The sequence below is a fragment of the Ziziphus jujuba genome, chromosome 1 (assembly GCF_031755915.1).
Source record: "Ziziphus jujuba cultivar Dongzao chromosome 1, ASM3175591v1".
Lineage (NCBI taxonomy): Eukaryota > Viridiplantae > Streptophyta > Magnoliopsida > Rosales > Rhamnaceae > Ziziphus > Ziziphus jujuba.
In genome coordinates, this window is record NC_083379.1 from 12,626,064 (window position 1) to 12,644,349 (window position 18,286).

Consider the following 18,286-nt stretch of genomic DNA (forward strand, 5'->3'; position numbering starts at 1 on the left):
TATTTGCAATTACACCGACAATTACACCTGACGCACCACACCATATACCGGTGATGCCCTCCGATACCCAGCGTCCCGAGCACCGACTGGCGGAAGGTTAAAGAGAGAAACCTGCAGTGGTCACTTCGGCGTCCCGACAGTACCGACTGCTAAAAACCATCACCCGGCCAAGGAGGGGGGCGGCTGTGCGCAACAATAACCTTGCCTGCCCACGGTCCAATGGCAACTCACGGGTGAAGTAATAACCGTGCGCTAAACCAGATAATAACCGCGCACTACCACGTGTCCATACACCATACACCAGAACACCAATACTGTATGAGTGCGTCTAAAAATAAACATACATAACCAATCGTACCATTTTTCCAAAAACCACCGTGGGAAGTATACCAAATTTTTCACAAACACCATCCCACATATTTTTATTTAATAACCCGGTACGAATCAATTGATAACCAACAAACCACAATTTCTCGAAATACGAAATGCAATCATAAAAATACCGCGGGCATAATTTATAAAATTTAACCAAATATTTTCATAAAATATTTAACCTAATTATGCCCGAGAAATCACATTTGAAACCACGTGAAATTAATACCGAAACATACCTTGCTCATGCATAACAAATAATTTAAATTAAACCGCATTAAAATCATAATTAAACCACACCACATGAGCATAATTAAATACTAAATTAAATACCAATTAAATTTAATTAATTGCCCAAAATAATTTTTGAAGGTGGGTCACTCACCTGGAGAGCGCAAATCAACTAAGATCCTCCTCGGGATCCACTCCACTACTCGCGCGTGCACCTAAACAACCACAGTGCACAAACCAAAAATATTAATATTTTATTCGTGTAATTCCCAAATGGATACCCGGGGAGCGAACACCAAGCGACATCTAAGGGTTACGAGTTATATACCGAATCGAAGCTCGCGTGATGAGGATCACGGATTCGGTCTTACTTTCCGATGATCGTACCCGACGGGGTCGAAATTTTATCGGGAAGCTTTCCGGGTTTCGGCTCCGCAATTCTCCCAAACCGTCGTGAATTGGTGGAAACGGAAGCCGGATTCGGATTCAGGAGGTCGAACACTGCGGACTGGAGCTGGCCGGAATTTCGGGTACTCGCCGGAACAGTATTTTCTGGCAAGCCGCCACGGTCACCGGCAACGGTCACCGGAACAGTATTTTCCGGCGGTGGCCGTTGGCTGTGAAATTTTACAGATTTGTAGATCGTGAGGAGAGCAATCCAACAGGACCAACGGTGAGCAAAATGGAGGTCGGACGGCGGAGAAATCACCGTTTGAAGATTTTCGACCCCTCACCGGAAAACGCTCCGATCCCGGCGCGTCGGTGGTCCGATGGCCGTGATTTTTGGTGGGTAGGCCGGACTTGAGGAGAGGATCAAGGCTGTCAGGCGCGTGTGGCCGGAAAATGGCCGGAACAGTGCCGATTCGCGGTGGCCGGCGGTGGAGGGGAAAAATCACCGCCAAACTTCGGACGTCCGATCCGAGCGCGTCCGGCGGCCGTTCACCGTGAAACTTGGAGGTTTTGCCGGAAATGAGGTGGGCAAGCTTTCTGTCCGGCACGTGTACAGTAACTCGGCCGGAACAGTGGAAAACTCCGGTGGCCGGCGGTGGCTCTCTCTCTCTCTTTCTCTCTCCTCTCTCTCTTTCTCTCTCTTCTCTCTCTCTCTCTCTCTTCCCCGAGAATTTTAACAAATAAAAATCCTTGTGTGACACTGTTCATGCCATGTGGACCAATCAGAAGTTGACACGTGGCATTTCACTGTTCACCGACACAAAAACATTAAAATAATACGGTATCCGGTAAACTTCAAACGTCCATAACTTTTTAACCGGATGTCCGTTTTGAGCGTGCCGCTAGTCTGTGAACTCGTATCGACGAGCACTTCACAACCATGCACAAGTCAAAGCTCAATTCCCCATAAACAAAAAGTCAACCTCAGCACTCCTTGGACAGTTTGGACCGCAACTTGTTTTGCTCATAACTTTCAAACCGTAGCTCCATTTTCAACGTGCTACCAGTCTACGAACTCGTGCCAACGTGTACTCCATAACGGTACCTCAGTCAACCTAAAATTCCAACCGAGTCAAAAAGTCAACTTTTGACCCTTTGGTCAACGGTCAACGGTCAACAGTCAACCTCGGTCAACGTGCACGGATTCCGGTGCGATTTGGGACGGGGTGTTACATATTTTCTCTCAAAACCCTTACAATTCACTCAGTTGGAAAAGTTTCTCTTTTAAAACATTTTCGCAAAACCCGTTATTTGTATTCCCCGAAAACCAAGGAATCAATTAGTCAACTAAATATCAAATAAAATATAATAAATCGAGCATCCAAAATTTATAATGAAATAAATTGAAATAAAATAACTTATAACAATTACTAAATGATTGATAATGTCATAAACAAATAATATGAAAATATTAATGAAACTTACATTAAGACAATTCAGGAAATAATAAAATAATTAGAATGAATCAATTAATTAAACAATTAAATAAATAAATAATTAAGTCAATTTAACACCTCCATTTAAAATAAATGGTAAGAACATAGTAAAATCGCTTTAAAATCAGCAAATCAATATAAAGAGTAAAATAAATCATTTAATTAATAAAAGAAATACTTAAATCAATTTAATCATCCATTTGAAGTAAATGATAAAACTATGAAAGAATTTATTTGAAAACACCAATCCATTTAAATAGTAAAATAATCAAGGTAAAATGCATTTTAGAAACATTGATTAAATAAATTATAGAAATTCCATTAGATACATTTTTACTTTAAATACTCTTTAAAAACATTATTATTTGGAAATAGTATCAAAAACTACTTGACGCACTACACTATATACTAGTGATGTCCCACGATACCAAGCGTCCCGAGCACCATGTAACGCGAGGTTAAAGAGAGAAACTTGCATACGGTCGCTTCGGCATCCCGACAGCGCCGCTACTTAAACCATCATCCCGGCCACGGAGGGGGGCGGCTTATGGTCAATATCAAACTTACCTACCCTCGGTCCAATGGCAACTCACAGGAGATATTATAACTTGCGCGCTCATCCACATATACAGTACAGAACACCAGTATTGTATGAGTGCGTCTAAAACAAATAACCAATTTTATTATTAAAAAGGTACGTAATTTCTCCAAAATTCACCGTGGGAATTATACCATTTTTCGAACTCAACCTCCCACATTTTTCTTTAACATTTCCAGCATAAATCCACCGATAATAATATACAAATAATTTTCTTCCCAAATCATAAAATCAATCAAATAATATATGATTTGAAACCACCAAACTTAAACTAATGTTTTTCTTGAAATCTTTAAAATCAAATCGTACCAAAAATAATATTAAAACCACATAAATTTCATATATAAGTTAATTCCACAATTCCTCAATACCATAAAATAATTTCCACAATGCATAATTTGTATAAATGCATTTTTTATTAATCAAAATAAACTCACAAATAAATTCCACAATAAATCAATTAATATTAAAATCACAATTCCTTTAAATATCAAATTTCCATAAAATCTAAATTTCCATAATTTGTCAAAAATCAAAATATGATTTAATGCACATATACATTTCAATTTATTCAAATTGTGCCATCAAAATTTCAAATATAATTTTGCTAAATATTTAACACATAAATATTAAATCCAACATTTAATTATCGCAAAAGAAATATAATTTAACACCCGAAAGTAATTTTGAAGGTGGATCACTCACCTCGAGCACGCAATTAACCCAAGATCCTCTATGGGATCAATTCCACGACGCACACGTGCTCCTAGAACAACAACATTACACAACTCAAATAAATTAATATTTTATTTGGATAAATAATACCCGGTACCCGGGAGGTTTAACAAAAACGTTAACCAAAATTGATGAGTAATATACCGAATCGAAACTTGAGTGACGAGGATTACGAATTTGGTCTTACTTCCCAGAGATCGGACCCAAGGTGGCTGGAATCTTACCGGAAAGCTCACAAATTTTAGACCCTCCATTCTCACAATCCATTGAGAATTGAGGAAACGGGACATCGAATTTGGGTTCAGAGAGTCGGAATTAGTGGGAAAGGAGGGGCGGTGCAGCCGAAAACTCGCCGGAAAGTCAATTTCCCCATGAGCCACCGTGGTAACTGGAACCCGTCACCGCCGGCGGCGTGTTCGGTGGCCACTAGCCGCAATTTTAGGTAGGAAGGTAGATCTGGTGATGGGTAACTCAATGGGACTGGCGGTGAGGCAAACGGTGGCCGGAATAAGAAGAAATTTGGGTTTGAAGGATCGGCGCCGCCGCCGAAAAAAGCCTCGATATGGGCGCATCGACGGTCAGTTGGCCGTGATTTTTGGCTGGCCGGTCGATTTTCAGGTGGGATTCAAGGTGGGGTGACGCATGTACTATTCTGGTGGCCGGAAGTGGGTGAACGGTGGTGGCCGTTTGATTTCTCCCTCTAGCTCTCTTTCTCTCTCTCTCTCTCTCTCTCTTCCCTTCTTTCTCTCTCCTCTCCCCGGCGCCCGTGTTTTGCCAAAATAAAAGCCACCCATGGGTGACATTGTTCACTAACGGGATTGGCTGAAATTGAGATACGTGGCACACACTGTTCACTCAAGCCAAATATGTTAAAATAATACTGTATTCAGAAAACTTTGCATGCCCATAACTTTTTAACCAGATGTCCAATTTAAGCGTGCCACTAGTCTATGAACTCATATCAACGAGTACTTCACGACCATGCATGAGTCAAAGCTCAACTTTTCATGAATAAAAATTCAACTCCGGCACCCCTTGGACGGTTTGGATCTCAACTTGTTTTGCTCATAACTTTCAAACCGTAGCTCCGTTTTTGACGTGCTACTAGTCTATGAACTCGTGAAAATGTGTACTTCGTAACGGTATCTCGGTCAATGTGAAATTTCAACAGGAACAAAAAATCAATATTTGACCCCTTCTCGGTCAACGACGATCAAACCTGGTCAACCTTGGTCAAATTTTAAAAATTTCTAATATATTTCGGGACGGGTTGTTACATAGATGGTAGCCAGACTCTGTGAATGATTCTAAGCATTGTATATCTCATCTATTGACAATTGCTAGGGATTTTTATGTTAATTTGAATATTCATGTATTGATTGATCAAAATGTTTCAATTAGAATATGATGGAAAATATGATTTTGATTATAGATTTTGAGTTTAGGATTTACGATATGAATCCTAAATGTTATAGATTTGGCCAATTGAGTCAAAAGTGTGGGGGAAGAAGATTGGAAACTTCTTAGCATTAGCTGCATCATTCCAATAGAAGATAAGGTTAAGAACATAAGCAAACAAAGCAAACCCAATTAAGATGTTAACGATGGCAAAGCTCGATATTGCCAAAGCCAAGAAAGCCAGCAATAGTAGACCAGTCAAAGATAAAAGAAAAGATTCCGAGGCCATGAAGACCATAACCAATCTGTTGAGCAGTAATGAATTTCTTCCATTTCAAACAAATAACAGAAATGGCAGCAATTGAAGGGAAAAGATAGGTTGGAATGATATAGTAAGCAAAGTTGCTTATAAAGACCAGGAAGAAAAATTGCAGCCTAGTATGTCCTCCCTTTGACCGCTTTTCTTTCTCATGCAATGCTCTACAAAGTTCACAGTAAAGAACGTATTTTATACCAATACAAAATGTGAATGAGGTTTTCGTGTTGAAATTTACCAATTTCAAATTTCAAGCAACTAAAATAGTTGAAATTTACCAATTTGATCTTAATTTATGCTAAGAAGTTTCCAATCTTCCCCCCCCCCCCCCCCCCCCCCCCCCACCACAACAAAAAAAAAAACACTTTATAGGATATAAACCCTAAAATATCACACTTTTTAGGATATAAACCCCAAAATATATATTAATTGGTAAATAAATTAAAATCAAATAATTTGTTTTAGATATAAATCTTATACTATGTTTAACTTTTATTATTTATGATATTATATTTTTTATATCCAAATAAAAAATGTCTTTATTAATTTTCATATAGCTATATTTGTAGATGTAGATGTAAAAGTATTTAAAATATATTTAATTAAGAAAACTATATATATGTAAATATATTTTATGTATTGGATTCATTTGGTAAATAAAATATTTTGTTTATTAAAAATTTATTTCAGAACCAAATTGGTTTTATATATAATTGGATACAACAATGAAAGTAAGATATTAAATAAATTAATTAATTAAATTAAATTAAAATAAAAAAGGATAATTTTGGAAAGAATTTGAAAGAAGAGTATGCTAATACATGATACATACTCTTATTCTTTTATATATTATATAGATGATAGTCCACAACAAGTAATGATATTAAATGCTATGCATAACAAGTAATGATGGAAATTAAAGGGTATATATTCTTTTCCGGACACAACTCAGAATATTCAACCAAGTTTACATTACATCTAGACAACTCTGTCCATTCCATTTCCTTAATTATGATAGTTACATATTTTCAACCAAACGGATCATACACGATAAAATTCGTTGATTGAAGGTGCCAGACCAACACAATTTCATATCAATTCCCAAACATTAGATCTTCAATCCGTGCTCATAATTATAATATATATAGATATTATTTCATGGCTAACCAAAAAAATGGTTTTCAAGAGATTATACTGATTAAGACATGCATGAAATGACTTCTGGACCTAAATAGTATAATATTTCTATGCATGAAATGACTTCTGGACCTAAATAGTATAAGATTTCTATGAGTATCTATTCTAAGCATAAGTCCAAGATTCTTTAATCGTGGAAAAATAGCAGAATCAGTCCACAAGAGGGTAACTAGCAAGAATCAGTCCACAAGAGGAGTTTCCCTCGAATTAGTCCACCAAATTTTCAGTTGCTCTCTCGGGCTACAATATATCGACCATAACAGATAATGAAGGCTATTAACTGATATTTACACGTACCTAAAGTCATAAGCTGTTGTAACCATCTTCACTAAAGAACTCTAGTTGATTTAGTCAAAAATTACAAGCCACACGTGAACATTTTTCTAGATAAAACTTCTCTAATTAACTTCTCAGATGCTTCTTCAGTATCATCTATATTTCTAATACAATCTGTTATGCGATTTTTGGGCCCACAAAATAAGCTAGCAGGCCAAGATTAAAGCCACCTTGAGACAAAGCCCAATGGACCTTTCTTACTTTTCCACATGAGTGTCTTCATGCAAATAGAAGCAGGCCCAACCCATAATTATCAGGGCCCTTGAAGGAGAAGCTTAATTATAAGGGTTTTTCCCATAAATAACCACCTTACAACTCCATTTTAGAAAAATAGCAAAAAAAATTTTTTTAAAAAAACTAGCCACCTTGGGACAAAAATACCCTTGATAAAATTGAAAATTACACAAAATCTTTCCTTTCTTCTACACAGCCGTTCGTTCGTGGGGGTGGGGTTTATACAAAACTGTTCGTGGGGTTTCTCTAAACTCTTTGCATCTCATCGCCTCTCACTCTCAATTTTTTGTATTTTCTCAGATCTCAAACTAAAATCAGGTAAAAATTTTATCTTTTTTCTTATTAGATGAAAGTAAGGAAATATGTATTTTTTTTGTTTTTTCTCTTTCTATTTTTTCTTGTAAGTTTTATTAGTTTAGGGTTTTTTAAGCTTTTTATTTGATATGGGTATGCAAGAAATTGATTTATGAGATGTTCTATGTGATTTTAAAGATACTTTAGGTGGCATATGGTTTGAAAATGGGAGAAATTTTGTGTAAAACTGAAAAATCGCGAAAAACAGTAAAAACAAAGGAAATTTGGCGAAAAAGATTAATTTCCGCCAATTTCCTCCAGTTTGTCAGTTTTCGCAAATTTCCGCCAATTTTCTGCCAATTTTCCGCCAGTTTTCCGCCAGTTTTCCGCCATTTTTCCGCCAGTTTTCCGTCAGTTTTCCGCCAATTTTCCGCCAGTTTTCCGCCAGTAGGAAAAAGCTATATTTGGCCCGAAAAAAAAAACAGAATCAACTTTTTTAATACAGTTAATATGTTTGTTTAATATTATTCAAAATTTTATATATTTATTGATTTAGTTTAACGTTATTCATTTAATTTTGTAGTCAAATGGAAGATGATGACATTGTAATTGCGGTTTTATACAATGGAACATTGGTACAAAATGATAGTGGTGATTGGGAATATCGAAATGGTAAAAATATAATGGTTTCCGTCGGCAAGAGATGCACAAAATCAGAGTTAGAGGATGAGATTTTCAATTCTATTGAGATAGATCGAAATGAATATTTATTTGCTAAAGCTAAAATGGATGTATGGACGATGTGCAGAAAAGTTGGATCCTACAGAAATACGATGTGATAGGGATGTGAAATGCTTTCTTCAAGAAGTGAGGAATGGAGGGATGACAATGATGCGGCCTCCATTGTATGTTGAGGTGATTTCAAAAGTTGAACATGTATGTAGAAATGTTCATCAAACAGCATTTGCTTCGGATAGTGGGAGTAATCTTCATTCTTTTTCTTGTCCTTCAATTGGCGGTCGTCTACCACAAGCTTCCGGTACTGAACCAATTCAGGCTACATCTCAGGAAATTATGGTTCAAGAAACTCAGTTTAGAGATCAAGTTTATGTTCGTGGGGGGGCCTGGACATCATTTAACATTCACGAAGGAGTTGATGTTGGAGGTGACTATGCTGAACGGTTTCCTAACGACGAGGAGTATGAGCAGTTGCATCATATTGATCATGATGAGAATTACAATGCAGCAGGGGATGATGTTGGTCATAATGATGTAGATTTTGATCATGAGTTGCCGGATAATGATAATGATATGCATCCTGAAATGAACAATGAAGGAGTTGATGATGTTAGGGTTCATCGTGCTACAAGTGACCACATATCATCGAGCAACAGAAGTGGTTCTATGGCCATATTTTCGTCAAAGTTCACTGGCTGTGAGAGCATAGTAGTTGGACAATTATTTCGCAACAAACGTGACCTACAGAATAAACTGAGTATCTATTGCATGCGAGAAAATAAGGAGTTCAAGGTGACACGATCAACTACACAACGGTATGAGGTTGTATGCTTGGAAAATACTTGTAAATGGCGACTACGTGCAACCACATTTAAAAATGGAAAAATATTTGTTGTGAGAATTTTTGATAATGTACACAGTTGCTCGTTAGATATCGTGCATCGAGAAAACAAGCAAGCCAGTAGCCGGGTTATCGGGCAATGTATCAAATCTAAATATGAAGGTATTACACGTGTTTACAAACCCAAAGAAATTCAACATGATTTTTTGCAGAAATATGGGGTGAATATAAGCTACAACAAAGCATGGAGAGGTAAAGAGTATGCACTTAACAGTGTTAGGGGATCTCCAGAGGAGAATTTTGCTAAGTTACCTGCCTACTGTTTTGAGTTAGTGTCGAAGAACCCTGGGACTGTTACACGTATCAAAACAGACGATAATAACAATTTTGTATATTTCTTTATGGCGATTGGAGCAAGCATTAGGGGATTTAAATCCCACATAAGATCCGTATTGGCTATTGATGCAACTACATTGAAAGGGAAATACAAAGGGTACATGTATATTGCATCGGGCATGGATGGCAATAAGCAAATATATCCTTTGGCTTTCGGCATTGGAGATGGAGAGAACGAGCAAGCATATACATGGTTTTTCCAAAACCTGAAGGATGCCATCGGAGATTTTCCAGATTTGGTGTTTGTGAGTGACAGACACCCCGCTATTGAAAGGGCATTACGTAAAGTTTTTCCCAATGCATACCATGCGTTGTGCACGTACCATATAAGCAGAAATATTAAAGCAAATGGACATGCGAAAGATGAATCAATAATACAATGTTTCATGCTCGCAGCTAGTGCATATTTGGTTGAAGATTTTGAGTTTTATATGGGGCAAATTGAGGCAAAAAACATTAGGGCTGCCCAGTACATTCGATCATGTGACCCTACAAGGTGGGCACGTTCTCTTTATCCATGTAGAAGGTACACTATCATGACCACCAATATTGCAGAAAGCTTGAATGGCATTCTGCTAGATGCTAGAGAGATGCCAATAGTAGCATTAATAGAGCACATACGGGATTTACTGCAAAGGTGGTTTTATGAGCGACGTACTGCAGGTGCAAAATTGACAAAGCCTGTGACTGACCATATGGAAGAGCAACTCAAACTACAAAATTTGGAGTCCATCGGACTACGTGTGAAAGCCATTAATATGCATGAATTTCTTATGGAAGGTGGGAGTTTGAGGGGTACAGTTAATCTCCAATCAAAAACATGCTCATGCAAAGTCTTCGATCTTGATCAATATCCTTGTGATCATTGTATTGCCGCTTGCAGAGACCGAAAAATTGCTCCTTATGGCATGTGTTCTCATTACTACACCGCGGATGCATATCGTGCAGCTTATGCTGAGTCCATTTATCCTTTGTTAGATGAAAAACAGTGGCATGTCCCGGATGACGTGGCAAGTCGCATTGTTCTTCCACCAAGATGGACACGTAGGCGAGCCGGTAGACCAAGGGTGCAACGCATACCATCCGAAGGTGAAGATGTTATTGGACGTAGATGTAGCCGATGCGGTGGTGTTGGACATTATAGGCAGAGATGTACGAATCCATTGTCTTATGCTTCGAATTAGAAAGTTTTAATTTAGTGTTATGGTTTAATATGTTTTGATAATTATTTCATATCTTTTTTTTTTTTGAATTTAATCCTAAATGAAAAGATGCTTTCTGGAATTGATTTTCAATCTTTAGTTTACATATCATTTTATGAAATGTCCAAATGATTTTGAAAATAAAAACAAACATATATTAATTTTATTTTTATTTAAAATGGTTATTGATTTTAAATGTCACTACATTTTTTGTTAATTCCATCTTCATCTTATATAATATTTGTCTCCACTCCCAATTTTTTTTATCCTACTATTAACTTATATAATCTATTAGAAATTGATTTTCCAAGTGGAGGAAATTAGTTTCTAATAGGAGTAAAAATTATTCAACAATTTCCGCTTGGAGGAAATGTTTTCCAACAGGAGGAAAACTATTTCCGCTTGGAGGAAAATTTTTCCACCTGGCGGAAATTTATCAAGAGGCTTCAATTTTTCTTCATATGGGATTTCCGACTGGAGGAACGTTTTTCCTCCATTTTTCCTCCAGTAGGAAAATTTTTCGGCCTATAGGAAATATTTCCGACAAGCGGAAAATTTTTTAAAATTTGCAATTGAGCTCTTAAGGCGTTTGTGCATAACGGAATTATAATAAATAAACATGGCACATTTCCTATAAGGTCAATTACTTATCATTACATCAATACCACATTGTTATCTTTGTTAAATGAACATTATAAGCCACCATTATATTTACAATTAAAAGTCAAATATAATAAATAATATGCATCTATAAACATGAAAAAAGGAAAGAAAAAAGCATCACCACGCAGCTCATATGCTAAGTTCTTTGTTGTAAACCTCATATGCATACTTCTTCCTAAAGAACTCCATGTTATCTTGTGTGAATGTCAATGGTAATCTAGCATGTAAGAATTCGATGGTCTTGAGTGTAAATATGCCACAGTCCTCTAACTCTGATTTTGTGCATCTCTTGCCGATGGAAACCATTACATTTTTACCATTTCGATATTCCCAATCACCACTATCATTTTGTACCAATGTTCCATTGTATAAAACCGCAATTACAATGTCATCATCTTCCATTTGACTACAAAATTAAATGAATAACGTTAAACTAAATCAATAAATATATAAAATTTTGAATAATATTAAACAAACATATTAACTGTATTAAAAAAGTTGATTCTGTTTTTTTTTTCGAGCCAAATATAGCTTTTTCCTATTGGCGGAAAACTGGCGGAAAACTGGCGGAAAATTGGCGGAAAACTGGCGGAAAACTGATGGAAAACTGACGGAAAAATGGCGGAAAACTGGCGGAAAATTGGCGGAAATTTGCGAAAACTGACAAACTGGAGGAAATTGGCGGAAATTCATCTTTTTCGCCAAATTTCCTCCGTTTTTACTGTTTTTCGAGATTTTTCAATTTTACACAAAATTTCTCCCATTTTCAAATCATATGCCACCTAAAGTATCTTTAAAATCACATAGAACATCTCATAAATCAATTTCTTGCATACCCATATCAAATAAAAAGCTTAAAAAACCATAAACTAATAAAACTTACAAGAAAAAATAGAAAGAGAAAAAACAAAAAAAATACATATTTCCTTACTTTCATCTAATAAGAAAAAAGATAAAATGTTTACCTGATTTTAGTTTGAGATCTGAGAAAATACAAAAAAATGAGAGTGAGAGGCGATGAGATGCAAAGAGTTTAGAGAAACCCCAAGAACAGTTTTGTATAAACCCCACCCCCACAAACGAACGGCTGTGTAGAAGAAAGGAAAGCTTTTGTAGATAAGGGTACTTTAGTCCAAACGGGTAAAATATTGGTTAGTTTTTAAAAAAATAAAAAAATTTGCTATTTTTCTAAAATGCAATTGTAAAGTGGCTAGTTATCGAAAAAACCCTAATTATAAATCATCCACTCTTCCTTAAACTAACGTCACATCTCCAATCCAACTAAAAACAAGGAAAAACATGCATCTTATCTTCAACCAAAAGCAACAACAAATTAAGGAGAAAATTCACTGATGGTGTAATCGATTAGACAAGTACATCTATAAGTACTTTTCAAAGTCAAACCAAATGCATTCCACCGTCCAGCTTGCGCACAAGGATCTTTTCTATTTCTTTCGAAATATAAGATCTCAATTTGGGTAAACCAAATGCTTTTATACCAATTTTTTAGATTTAATGGCTAAAATTATTCTATATCATCATCAAGAATCTCATTAGTTATTAGTGGATGCTAATTTCTCTATATAATTTAGAATTCAAAATACATTAATAAAATATGTCTAATTGATTATTTAAAGAAAAAAACAATTTTAGAATATTGTCGAAATAATATATAATAGATTTTTCATGATACTTATCTTTTAAAAGTCTTTAAAATAAAATGAAAACATATATATGCATGCAATTGCAAATTCAAGTTGTTAAAAGAAAACATATTACTCAACACTCTTAGTCAACACATTAAAAATATTTAAATTTTATTCTATATTCATATGCCAACTCAATTTCAGAAGCTGGGGCTGCATGTACACATTTCCCTATGTGATGTCATCATATGTGCATTTGTATTACATTTTCCCCCAAACGGATTAATATATACAAGGAAAAAATTCATTGATCAATGCTGTTATTGGCCACACAAGTAAATTCATTTCATTCCCAAACGTTAATTAGAATTTTCAACAGTGCACGTAACTAGAAAAGATATAAATTTATCTCATGGCTAACAAAATAAATGGACAACAAGAGTTTACACGGATGACGGATTAAGACGTACTTGATATTCTTGACCTTGAGCAATTCTAATATTTTACCATTATTTATGCTTGAATCTATCTAGGATGCTTCTCTTGTGAAAAATAAATAAATAAATAAATGCAGAATCCGTCCACTAGAGGCGTTTCCTCGGAATTCGTCCAGCTAATTTTCCGATGCTAGCTATCTGCCTATGATATGTTGACCTTAATAGATAATTAAAGCCACTGTTCTGGTGAATATTCTATATATAAACTGACGTATATTTGTAGATTCTTGGGGCACATACCTCAACCTGTGTACATCATGACCGGAAAGCTGAGGCTGATTTAGTGGAACATTACAATCACACAGGATATATCATCGTTGCTTTTTCTGGATAAAGCTTCTCTAACTAACTTCTTAGATGCTTCCTGGGCATCATCTATTTTTCGAATACATTCTAATGCCTCTTTGTTTGACATCACCTGCATAAATTAAGCACAAAGAGATCAATATATAATAAATGGCTTCCAATCTCCCAATGATGCATTTAAACTGCACCTTATTAATTTGTCTCAATTTTATTTCGCTTCTTAGTAGGATAGTAATTGGATAATTGCATGCATTCATTTCCTTTTTAGTTTTTGATGCAAAAATATACTAAAAACTACTTACTTTCGTTATGCTATTAATCAATTTGTCAGCCACTTCCACACTAATTTAGCGTCAGCAAAAATCAATTATATTTCCTGCTTCAACAATGAGAGTGACTTCCAAGTTACCACAATATATTATGCTTAACAAACTCCAATGGAACTTTTTAAACAGAGAAATGAAAAATCATCTATCCCTCTTAGCCATGTTGTCAAATAAATTTAATCCACGTAAAATCTATCCTTGTACAATTTTCTGTTTTCTGTTATGGTCCTAGTTTTTGGAATCTCAAATGATTTTATTACAAATTCCCAACATTAAGATTTCTCTGTTTTGTTCATCCTAATGTATGTATGATATTAAATCATTAATCAAGGACAAAAATCTTTCATTAAATAAAGAAAACTTCAATCTTACTTTCCACAGGCCATCACTAGCCAAAATGATGAATTCACTATCTTTATCAACACTTTCAACCCTAACATATGGTTCTGATGTAATATGCTCTTTCACTTCCACATCTCCGAATGCCCTTGTCATGGCTAGCTGGCCATCTACGCGTGGAACATTTCCTAAAAAGCAGAATACAGAGCAAGGATCACTCATGTAGCTCCAGTTTTTGACTTGGAAATCAAAAATGGAGCGTGAGAAATAAAGATTATAGTAAGGAATCTTGTTTTAAGGTTTACCATTTACATAAAGCATTCCATCCAAATGAAAGACACTAAATAGAAGTATATCTAATATCCCAAAAGTTCAACTCAACCGTCACAACATATATTCCAAGGAAAGAAGGAGAATCATTCTAAGAATACCCAAAACAAAACCTTTATGAAATGGTAATAATATAAGAACACCAATTTTCTCTAAAATTAACTTGGAAATTATGTACCAGGAGCTTTAGACACAAATCCACCTCTGCTCTCAACAAGCTCTTTCTCCTTTTGTGGCTCATGATCTACAGTGATCTGTTTTGCTTGACCATTTCGGCACAAAATAGCCCGAGAGTCCCCTACATTGGCTATGATTAGCTTTTCTTGATCGATTAATGTTGCAGTAACTGCTGTTGAGCCTCCTCGAGAACCAATCATCATTTCCAAAATATCATCGTCTGTAGCCTTGTATGCTCTCTTGACGGCATCTTTTGGGTTTGTCCAGAAATCAGGCTACTCAATTTAACATCGTAGAACAACAAAAGTTTTCAGCTCAATACATTATGCAGAACATAAAACATACTTAAAGATACATATGGAATCTAAAAGAACAAATTGAGTGCACTTACCTCGCTTAGTATGTTATCAAATAGATGGCTTTGCAAGTATTCTGCAACATCACGACCTGAGTGGCCATCAAAAATTGCGTATAATCCTACCTCATGGCCATTGACTTTCCTATTTTCTGCCACAATATAATCTTCCATTCCATGGTCCATTTTTCCTTGTACCAAATGGAATCCATGGGTTACATGTCGACTTACTAACTCCTTATCGTCTTCTTCATCTTCCCTGGACAAATGGTGTCCTAAATTTTCCTAAGGCATTCATATCATAGATTTTAAAATAAGGAAAGTGACAGAAGATATAGAAAAGTATATAAATTTGCAGAATTATTCCGTAGAGAAGAATCAGTTCTATTTTATCTTTAACGAGTTCGTGGACATATTATTAGGAAATAGAGTATGGACCAAAATCTCTCATTATAGTCAAAGGAACCAAGGAAAAAATTGAAAATCTTCATAAATTGAACCATCCCTGAAACTCTATTAACTTCAAGGCTATAAAAATGGCATTGTCTTATTTGACCAGGAGCAGGGGAATTCAGATAATTTAAAGAATATTAATCTATGGATCTGACAAGCAATGAATTAACTTAATCCAAAATACTACATTCTCAATTCCTGCCCTGTTTTCAATTATAACAAAATAAATGCCAACCTATATACTTTCCCTGATCATAGAGACAACTGGTTAGATTAACGCAAGTCGATGAAAGAATTTTTTTACCTGCGTTTTAAACAAATACATTAAGAACTAATATTTTTGTTTTTCCATATCACCTTGCAAAAGTCGCAACAATTGTATTGGACATATACCATTTTTAAGTTAAAATTTTAGGTGCTCCAGAATACTTAGAAGTGATAATATATAATGCTGAAAAGCTCTTACTATAAATTATAAACAACATACGCATTGAGACTCAACTTGGAAAGAGCTAGACAAAAGTTTCATACATTTGCTTCATGGGAGTGCATCTTGTGTGCTTGACAAAAGTTTCATATTCACAAATGGTAAGCATAGCTCTTTTATGACATGGAATAAATATTAGCAACACCTCTGGCTGTTAGAGAGGACCGAGAATAACAGCATTACCTTTACTTTTATGAAGTCCATGTCATTTTCCAATCTTGGTTTCCTTTTCTGCATGTAAGAAAACCCATGTTCACATAGGAAAGCTTGTATTGAACTTCACAAACAGTGTAGTAAATACTTTTGACTAATTGCTTATCCAATAATTTAACATGCGACAAATGAAACCTTTTCAAAACTATACAATCAATGTCTAGTAATCACAAAAATGAACCAGATGTTACACCATCTATACCAAACCATAATTTTCAATTTACCTGCTGCAAATAAGAATACCAAATTATTTATTCAACTAATAATTATCACCAATTAACTATATAAAGGAAATTCAGCAGGAACTTAGAACTGACTGTCTTTCATAATAATCAAAGAGCAAAGTCCATTTCTCTGTTAAGACTATTTGTAGACAAACATTTGTGAAGAATATTGCTTTTATTCTTCCAAAATCTTCTTGTTAAACGATCCAGCTTTGACCTATGTCCATCTCAGTGCGAGCTGAAAATGATTAACAGAAAAAATATTGTATATTTCATTTTTAAATACCATAGAGATTTCATTCATTTGTACCCCTAACAGGCTTTAACAGTACTAATTCGAAAAATTAATGAAACACACAATATAAGATGAGAAATGTTAATCTCTAAACGGTGTTTTATTGAAGTTAGACACCCAATTGACTAGAGAATGGTGTCATGGTGACACACCCAAACAACAACCAGTAGTCACATAATACACAGCATGAGCTAAAAACTTGGCAAGAAAGCCCTTAAGCACATACTATATTAATAGATGTAGATACAATATTGACCAAGAACCTTATACCTTTACATTAATAAACCGATCCACATCATTGCCGATTTCCAATCCTGGTTTCCTTTTCTGCAAATAGGCAGTTACAACTCTAATTAGTGTTTTAATCTCCCGGGTACAAAATAACAGTTGTTATACCCCCAACACATAAATAGTGAATCCAGCTTTCCTTGCACCGTCTACTTCCACCATTCCATAGAGATAAATAGATTTGAATAACATAATAATGATATTAACGACTATAAATAAGTGATTTAATGGGAATAAATGAGAAATGACACAGACGGATCGTATACACAGAAAGACCATCAGTTGATAAATTAGAACTGCTGGTACCTGCATTTCTGTATTATAACTAATAACTAATTGGAACTAAAAATGGGAAACGGGTTACCTTCATGTCTGACGAATCTTCTGCATCTTCTTCCAGAGCGGGCAAGAGAGAGAGAGAGAGAGAGAGAGAGAGAGGGAGAGAGATTGAGACTGAGAAAGGTATATAATAACAGGATATTTATTATTGAGTATGAATGCTGATGTGTAATATGATAAATGATATATAAAAAAAGGGTGATAGCGGCACAGAATAGATGTGTCGAAACACAAAATGGGTTAAAAGAAAGGAAGAGACACGTGACAGCCACCGCTTTTGGAGTCGATTACAAGTGGCCGCCATTAACAGACGGTTTAGGCTGCTGATGCTTGCAAATAGTACGCTGCAAAATACGTGCTATTTTTTGCAAACCAAAGGAGTCCCTGAAAGACCTGGCTAATCCACAGCACAATCCAGAATCCACAAGAACAGAACCAGTGGGTCTTGCAAAACAATTTTGTGATGGAAAATTGTTTTCTTTAGGAAGGTGATCAGAATAAAGCTTGCTTTTCTTCCTTAGCTTGGTGTATATTTATTAATAATAACATTTAATTTTTCAATTTAATATATGTT

At 35.4% G+C, this 18,286-nt stretch overlaps 1 protein-coding gene across 5 annotated transcripts; it reads right to left on the reverse strand.

Moving 5' to 3' along the window:
- Positions 1 to 11,384: 11,384 nt before the first annotated feature.
- On the reverse strand, positions 11,385 to 17,865 carry LOC107417850 (probable protein phosphatase 2C 28). Of its 5 annotated transcripts, XR_009639352.1 has the most exons (9): positions 17,738 to 17,865; positions 17,356 to 17,412; positions 16,537 to 16,584; positions 15,450 to 15,698; positions 15,060 to 15,333; positions 14,585 to 14,739; positions 13,821 to 13,998; positions 12,403 to 12,420; positions 11,385 to 11,843 (listed from the first exon to the last, which is right to left on the reverse strand). XR_009639352.1 is itself a non-coding variant. In XM_060818325.1 (8 exons), exons 1-7 carry the CDS (start codon positions 17,741 to 17,743, stop codon positions 13,861 to 13,863), a joined length of 927 nt encoding a protein of 308 aa, XP_060674308.1. In that variant the 5' UTR covers positions 17,744 to 17,865; the 3' UTR covers positions 11,385 to 11,843; positions 13,821 to 13,860. The 5 variants fall into 5 exon arrangements, 4 of the variants coding, with proteins under 4 accessions (XP_060674308.1, XP_048333980.2, XP_048333976.2 ...); XM_060818325.1 differs by lacking the exon at positions 12,403 to 12,420; XM_048478023.2 differs by lacking the exons at positions 11,385 to 11,843; positions 12,403 to 12,420 and adding an exon at positions 16,946 to 17,028 and having other exon boundaries at positions 13,469 to 13,998; positions 17,738 to 17,813.
- Positions 17,866 to 18,286: the final 421 nt, after the last annotated feature.